Below are 8,964 nucleotides of genomic sequence, written 5' to 3' on the forward strand. Positions count from 1 at the left end.
CCGCGCACTAGCGAGCCGCGCGAGCCGCCATATTCTTGCAAAGTCGGCCAGAACCAATCCCGTCGCGTTTAAGGTTGCGCATCTCTTCCTTGAGGATCTCTAATACGAGTGTGCCTCCTTCCTACGTCCGTGAATCGGGTTTCTTCCCGCCATTTTGAGAGATCTACCAATTCTCTCACTTCTTGCTGCCACTCGTTCACACTCGTTGCCTGTGAACGTCTTTGCGCGGTCGTGCTTTCTTCCTGCTGGTGCACGTGGTATATAATTTGGTTTTTGTCATTGGGTTTTTTCTCGATAATCTGCCGCATCAGAATATATACTTTACAATCGTGACGTAGTCTGAATTATCGAACGTCTTCGCAGTATAATATTTTTTGTAAAAGATTGTCACGGCATGTTATGTACGTGTAACTTATTATCTGTGCGGGAACGTGTCGTTTATTTACTGCAGCGGTAACTCGGATAAACAAAACAATTTCCAGAATGTAAGTCCTAATCCATTAAATCGGAAGAATTTTGCAGTATTGCTTTTAAATGCTTTCGGAGTAACCGATCGTAGAGGAGTGAGAGTGTCGTTGGTTTCCCATTTAAAAAAATTCATAAACCCGTTATTTTTTCCAAACATTTAAAAAATAACAATCCTTCAGTAGCAAATAAAAGAAAACCGAACAATTATTTGTCATTAATACTTTTATTTTGAAGTAGTTGCAGCCAATGTTGTGTGTCACAATCGCAGAAACTTCTTTTTTTTCGACTGAGAAGACGTTTCTAAAAAGGATACAATTAATTAGTATATCTTACCAAGCGTATAATTTAAATTAAAAAATTGTATTCTGTGAAATAAGTGTGTCTTGGCTTTTAAAAATTCTCCCTTTTGATGCAATATTTGGGTTTGGTTGAAGAGGAACTTTGCTTTATTACGCAAACGTTGAAAATGATGATGAGTAATCATCGAGATCTATGAACACCATGATTTACATAGTATTTACTGACTGATCATTACTTAAATTAGTCTAACATTTTAGAAAGTAGGAATGTTAAATAATACAGTTATTTTATTATTTAGGTTGCCTGCAAATTTCGAAGGAGGTAGTATCTCGAGGCAGTATCTTCAAGTTAAACAAAGGTATATATTTTTTTCTATGTCGCTTTATATATATTTTGGACTTTGTTTCAAATTAAAATGTTTCTACAGAGTGCGTCGTTAGAATCCGGACAAAATTGAATTTAAAGTTCTCGTTATATTAGAATTCAGGGGTAGGCGTTATAGTTGGTGCTAAAAGACTTTTATAACCTCAAAATGGCCGAGCTCGTCAAGCAAAGCGTGGAGTATAATAGAAGAGCGGCGATTATAGAAAGTCTTCGCGCCGAGAGAACGCCGGCCGAAATTATAAAATTCTTCGGATACCCAAGATCGACGGTATACGATGTTGCAAAGAGATACACAGTCTCAGAGGAGTCCGAGAAGGACTCTTCCTCTCCGGCGAGGAAAATACAAGTTAGGGAGAAATCAACAAGGACTCCAGAGCTCATCCGAAGAGTCCAAGACATGATTTTGGAAGACCCGGGGATCTCGCTCCGGAAATTGGCCTCCGTCTTGAGGGTGAGTGAAACGATCGTTCGTCGGATCGTTCAAGAGGATCTCAGATATACCTCCTACGTCCTCAAGGTCCGCCAGATGCTCTCCGAGGCCGCCAAGCTCAAAAGACTTGCTTGTTGCAATTTGCTTCTGTGCTCGTTAAAACACGAAGCTGCTGGCCGCATTAAATTCTTCTCTGATGAGAAAATTTTCACCATGGATACCAAAGTGAATCGGAGAATTGACCGTTGGCTCGCCCATAACTCCGAGGACGTCCCTGTGGTGGGCAAGACCAAGTTTCCGGCCAATATCCACGTCCTGAGCGTCGTCTCAAGTGAGGGCGATGTTATGCCGCCGCACTTCTTCCAGAAGGGTGAAACGATCACGAAGGAGGTTTATTTGGAGGTCCTGAGGACAGTGGTAAAGCCGTGGATGGAGACTGTAGCTTGTAGGAGGTCGTATATCTTTCAGCAAGACGGTGTACCCGCTCACACGAGCCATTTAGTCCAAAATTGGCTCTCTGACAACATTGACATGTTTTGGTCGAAGGACTTTTGGCCTCCTGACAGTCCCGACCTAAACCCTCTGGACTACTACGTGTGGGGCGTAGTCGAGAGACAAGCCAACAAGTCCAGGCACCCCAACGTCAACTCCCTCCGGGCCGCTATCGAGGCATAGTTCGCGGCCATGAACCGCGACCAGTTGAAGACAGCATGCTCGCGCTTTAGGGCGAGGATCGAGCAGGTGATAGAGGCGCAGGGTGGCTATATAGAATGAAAATTCTCAGCAAGGATCCTTTAAATGAGATATAACAGTATTTTTTGTGTCTTTGTATATTGGCTTAAATAAACAACTTTTTGCATAAAACTTTTTGTCCGGATTCTAACGGCGCACCCTGTATTTATCGCCAAGATCTATGAATGCTGTAATATTTTCATTTGCTACTTATTTCTTAACCTTTACGCAAAATTATATGATTAATATTGCTCAATAACTAATGCAGAATGTAAATATTTCTTTTTAAGGTTTACCAAGTCTTTGAAGCCTTCAACGGCAACGACTGCAGGTAATTTTTATTTATCACACCGGCCATTTAATTTCTTTAAGATTCACCGCGTAACATCTGAAAATGATGATAATTATCTATTAAGATTTATGAGTACTATGATTTGTACAATGTTTGCTGACGATTTATATTTAATAATTGGAAATTTATAGAGAAATGTAGCAATTTTAACTCAAACCTATATGATTATTTTATTATTTGGTTATTTGCAAATTTGTCTCACTTAGAACAGCATTTTAAAGTTATTTAGAGAGATGTTTGTTCTTTTACATTATTTATTATTTACAATTTAAGGAAAATGATATTAAAATAATCGTTAAGATCTCCACGATTACGTATTAATATTTGAGAATAAAATTACTCTTGATGAGAGTTATCATCGTTTTATTTTGGAAAAAAGTATTTTACGTTGTATTTTCTCTGATCCTTGATCTTCCGGGATCTTTATTAAAAACAAATTTTCTCCACGTTTTTATATTATATTGTATAGAAATATACATTAGTTGAATTGTAATAGAATAAAAATAAAAATATATCAATAAAATGTATAATCAATGTTTTCCAAGGAAAAGTTGATAAGATAATCATGACCTTCCAAAGTCCCAATTTAACAGGGGGGAATGCAATTGCAAAGTCAAAAATCGGATCTTTATATCTTACTCATTACCGAGTCAATATATTCAAATCATTCTCATTTAGAGCGTATAGTTTCAATGTCTTTCATTTCTTGTACAAGGTTTTACAGACGTTAAAATAAATTCGAAAGTAGGGTTTGCAACAATAATTGTTTAAATTGTAATTGTTAGTCTTTTTATTCAAAAGTTAATTGTAAAAAATTGTTAGAAATTTGTATCATAACTCGCGCGGTTGCAAACATATCGTGCACTCGGTCCACTCAGGTATTCAGCCTGCTTTTTAGACGAACCCAGAAATCACATTGAATTTAACGTACGACATTTAGTTTAATAAAAATCATTCGATTAGAGTTACGAGACGAAGTTCTTCGTCTCGTCGTTCATTACTGTTAATTCGTGAAATTGAACGCCGTTTATGGCGAAAGAGAAAATCGCATCGGTGCGGAAAAGGCGCGTTAACGTGTGTTTACACGAGCGATGAAAGGACGAACGCTCTTCCGGGCTGATTATCTCGCGGCGAGAGGACCAAAAGGACTCGGCGCGCGCAACGTGCGAGCTGTTTCCGCGTCAGCCCTTTCGCCTGCTCTCCTCGAAGGGAGAAATCGTGGTGCTTTAGGATTGCGGTTCGCCTCGTTTGCGAAGCTACACGCTGCTAACTGCACCGCTAACGAGAGAGCCTGGCGGGAATTGCAATAGCCACGCGTCGCACTATGACGTCTTCTCGCCGTTCGACTGAATAAAGCCCGAGCTCTCGACTATGTACGGCTTATTAATTTAACTTGTCGCGTTGCGAAGTGCCTCGGCTCGGCGAGGTCACAACTGCTGAGGAAGCTGCGCGCCGATCGATCGCTCGTAAACGTCTATTAGCGTGTAGACGCCGTTCGCCAACGGTAACTGCTGATTCGGGAATGTTTAAATCTCTACATCGGTAGCGTTATTCGTTTATCAGGCCGGGTGCAAGTATCGATACTCGATATTGCATTCAAAGTTACTAATCAGAGACGTTCATCTCCGATAACAAATTAACGACCACGTAACGTAACAGTGTGGATAATTAGCAACTTTTGTAAAAGGATAGCGTGAGAAATTTTTTCACCAAACCGAAGGAGAAACGTGAGGAAAACGCAGGGATAATAAAAGCTTGCCAATCGGGGTGAGACGCGATAGAACCCTTCGGCAAGTGAGATGCAACGGAGATTTAAGTACTCGGTGCACAGAGCAAATGGGCCTCCTCGGGAGTTTCATCCGGCCTTTGCCCGATGGAAATATGCGAAGGAGGAAAGGAGGGCTCGAGGCGATATCCTTTGCGGCTTCTTCGGCTTCTTTAGGATCCCCCGAGATTTGATGAGGTATATAGAAATAAAACGCAAAAAGTGCGATATAACGTTAGCGATACACGATAGAATTAAATTGCACGCACCGGAGGAATAATGGCGGATGGTGAGCCCGCAAGCTCGGTGAAATACAGCCGTTGTTGTAAGACGATTGGCAAGACAATTAAATATGACATCTGTCGTAAAATCGTTGCGAGAGAAACAGTTTGAATACGTTCAGGCACTTTCGCAAGATAAATTTCGCTTTATTATCATAAACACGCTCTTCTCCATAGTATATATATTTATGAATCGGCCCATATATTTTTATGCTTTATATTGTGTCTCGCGGAAAAAGGGCCATAAAGTCACCCAGGGAATTATGAGAGGTGATATATACCATTATGGAATTCTACGGGAGGATGGAAAACGCTATTCTCTCTCCTCCGAGCACTCCCTGTCCCGAATTACAGCGATTTCCGGCAACCGCGCGTGGCTGCCTCGGCGTCCGCGGTGGCGAATCCGGGAACCCGTGGAAATTATGACAATTAGCGCAATTAAAATTGGTTCGCGACTAATTTGGATTTGCGTACGTACCGCGTAAACACGCGGTACAAGGCCATCGTTTGCAAACAATGTGTAAATTAATATATCTTTTATCGGAGTATTGTGCGTTTATGCGCGCGCACGCCATTGTAAGAGAGGAAACTGATACGATTCACAGGGCATTATGAAAGTATCTGCAAATAGAGTGAAATTGCATACCGAAGCTCGGTACTTGAAACAAAATGAATAGTGTTATGGCAACTCCGTTAGTAAAGAGGATTATTGAAATGCGAAAAGATTCGTAACTTTTTTTATTGCCTCCGTTAAATTCAGTTGAAATTGTTAAAAATATATCTCTGCGTGTATAAAACACATTCTTTTTCAATGTGCTTCGTTCTTGTATATAATTCCGAACTCTTTCAGGTTTTATATCGAGAATTGAAAATTATATTGTAAGAGGGATGGGATTATTGATTCCCCTTGGGGTTAATGCAAAGGCTAATAATGTCCGAATGTACTATTGCCTATGAACCGAAGGCTCCACAAAAATGATCATCTCCGAAGGAAAGGGAAAAAGGATCGGACAAGGAGGAGAGACCGGTGGAAGCGGAGCGGGGGACCGCCGTTCTTCTTGTTGGCGAAAAAAGGAGGGGTCGACTCATGAATAATGCGGGGGGAGGGGGGTGAAAGCCGGCTGAAACAATTGCCGGGCGTCGCCCTATTCCAGAAATTACATCGTCAGATTTTCCGCGAAATTAAAACATTATACCGGGTGCCCGAGCTATCGCACGCTCCCCGCGTCAGTCGCAGATTTCTCAGCGAATTTCCACTTCACAGTCTTGCAATTTTTAACGTTAAATGTCTCCGTAAGCGCGGAGTGAGAACGATTTTAAGACATTCGCGTAACGGTAGATAAGGAACAACTTCTTTTCCTGTCTGTTCGCGATCTTTGGAGCACAATTCGTCCAATTTCTTTTGTTTTTAATTACCAATTCAAACGTGATTGTATATTTCGATGTTAAAATAAATCACATTTTTCTAGATTTTTGTTTTAAATACATCGCACTCTTCCGGGGTCTTTCAAACTTCTTCTCACGTCTCTTGTTCAAATTATACAAATATTCCGTCAAAGGATTTGGACGATTTTCCTCACACTTAAAAAATTCTCCTTTTTTCCCCAAACTAACGAGAATACCTGAGACACAGTGTATATTTCATTCTCCTCTACGACCACTCGCGCCTTCTCGTCTTCTCTTCTCGCGGCCCTTTACTACTTACGTTCCGGGGAAAAAATCGCCGATTATGCGATCTGACTGACGGCGATACGCCGGCGAGGACACTTTTCCTCGGGATTTAGTAGCTCGTTCTTCGCCGAGGACGAAATTGCGAGGCTGGCTCGCGTCAGGCGGCCGCCAAGCAATTTCCAGGATAATGTTGGCCCGGTTATTAAACGTCCTTATGGTCGCCGTCGCCTCCCGGGAACGTGTTTTCAGGAATCGAAAGATTCGCGTGTTGGACTTTGAAAAGATCAGAATTCATATGCGGTGGAAGTTGCGATCGCCACGGGTCGCCAAAAAGAAGGGAACGAAAGATACGAATTTTCCATTCGTAATATTAAACGTTGTAATTTTTTTCGTCCCGGTCATTTTTTCGTATTTTTTTTCAGCGCCGCAGCATTCTGTCTTTGGATCGCCGTTTCAACCACTTTTCTCTATCGACGTTCTCTGTAGCCGGCTTTAGGAAGGCGACATTCAGGATCCTTTCTCTACGCGTTCCGCCGGCAGCTTTCGAGTAAATCCCCGTTTCAGACTGCGCGACCCTTGCCCGCTGCCTCAATGGTGTTGATTGCTTATCTGAATATGCATAATCGCGACGATAATGACAGCGCTCGGGCCGAACGCTCGACCGTGCGCCGTGCATACGTAACGAGAATGCAATTCCCTTATGTGTCTGCATATGGACGATCGCCGACAATAAAGCGATCATCGCCGCTTATGCCGGAAATTCGACTCGTGATCCTTCTGATTGCAGATCAAATATTTGTAAAATGCTCTCGCTTCAACGCCGGACTAAACGTAGACGCGTGTGTGGCCGACTCGTCGTCTTTTCCGAAATTAAATATTCGAGTTTCGCCAATTGTCGCTCATTTATATCTATTTGCCACCTCTTTCTTGTACAATTTTTACGCTTTAAATTCCCATTTTTCTCCCTGCGAGTCGCGGGGAAGCTTTTTCATCCGACCCGCGTATGTTTTATGCATTATGCGTTTATATCGTTCGCGATAAAAATGCGGTTTATTACTCTGTACTTATGATTAACCAATGACGCGTTAGCGAGCACGCAGTTTTTTTTCCTGCAATTTATCCGATATATATCTATATACACCATACTTATGTGATAATGTACTTGACATCGGAGTTCGTACTTATGTGTGCGCGATGTAAAGAAAGGCTGACGTGAGCGGTATAGAGATGTTACGAACGCGCGTGCGTGGCCTCTTTTTTCCTCATATCTTCTTACGTGATCGTAAAAATTCGTCATAAGTTTGCGAAGAGGGTAAATAGCGTAAAGAGTGAAATTTTTCGCGTGCCTCGCATCAGGAAATGGCAATTTGTCTTTGTTAGCGTTATTAAATCTGCTATTAATTATATTATTATCAATTATTAATTAATAGATTACAGCACGAGAGCTGCTAATGTCTTGCCGTTTAGAAAATCCGAGGTGGACCGGGACTGGGCCAGGAAATGACGAAATTTTAGGATAATTGTATGCGTCTCCCCTTTGTCTCCTTCCTCTCTCTCTATATGTGGCAAGCCAATTTGCACTAGACATTCGGTGCGCCAAACACTAGGTGTGCTTGGACAACCTTTGTCTCCGCAAGGCAGAATCCATCATGTATGCGTGGACGCGCGTCCATTTGGCGGTGAAGTCTCCTCGGGATATACGAGAGCAGATTCTCTGTATAAATTTATATCAGATAAAAGGGAGTATAGAGGAGGAAAAAAGCGAGAGAAGCAAAAGAGAGAACACCGCGTGCGATGTCGCGCGACCCAATTGTTCAAGTAACATCGATGATACATACGCTGGATCCCATAATCACGAGACACGGTAGTGTCTCGCGCCAAGTATAAGCATAGTATAACTAGTATGCCCACTCTCTGTCGGTGTCTTTGATCTTTTCGGTTTCGATCACGTGGTATTCCGCCATGGTTTTGCTATAAAATCTTGTCACACTGTCACACTGATACAGGGCGTTTTCCAGCAAGCAGTGTTTGCTGTTATCTAAATAAAATTATATAGATGATTATCTAGATAAAATTTTAGCGTTATCTTATCTTTATATAGATAATAAAAATAAGTATTATCTATATCTGCATCTTAGATGAAAGAAAGTGTTATTTTTACTAAATTATCTAAGATAACGTACAGATAATTTGGTTTAGGGCCACATAAAAATACTTAACAGTTACACTATTTAAATATGGATGGCGTTGTAGACCATGCATTTGTGTGTGTGTGTCATATATTATAACTTAACCTGAATATATTCTATATCCTCCTTTATAATTTAAATTTTTCTATAATTTTTTTATAACTTTTTCTACTGTGTTTACATGAAGTCTTAAAAATATTATCTGAAAATTATCTAGATGAATCATATAATTTTAACTTTTATCTAGATATATTCAAAACGAAGTCATCTTTATCTTATCTAAGATAAATTTATATATTTTTATCTTATCTTTATCTAGCTAATTTTAAAATCATCTATGCACAACACTGCCAGCAAGTTACACAGACGACACAGTGTAACAGCCCAAGGAG

At 40.9% G+C, this 8,964-nt stretch overlaps 1 protein-coding gene across 5 annotated transcripts in view; it reads left to right on the top strand.

Moving 5' to 3' along the window:
- The first annotated feature begins 27 nt into the window (after nt 1-27).
- The window catches only part of LOC105559817, a 16,509-nt gene continuing 7,572 nt past the window's right edge, over nt 28-8,964 (top strand). For 2 of the 5 annotated variants that reach the window (XR_001008777.1, XR_001008776.1), the window contains exons 1-3: nt 45-485; nt 1,067-1,126; nt 2,605-2,645. Coding sequence is in view for 3 of the 5 variants with exons in the window: in XM_012008420.1 (XP_011863810.1) it covers nt 1,301-2,257 (957 nt within the window). In the remaining 2 variants the exon portion in view is untranslated. The other 3 variants (XM_012008420.1, XM_012008418.1, XM_012008417.1) reach the window with 3 other exon arrangements.

The sequence above is a fragment of the Vollenhovia emeryi genome, unplaced genomic scaffold (assembly GCF_000949405.1).
Source record: "Vollenhovia emeryi isolate VEMERY1.0 unplaced genomic scaffold, V.emery_V1.0 DF939253.1, whole genome shotgun sequence".
Taxonomy (NCBI): Eukaryota; Metazoa; Arthropoda; class Insecta; order Hymenoptera; family Formicidae; genus Vollenhovia; species Vollenhovia emeryi.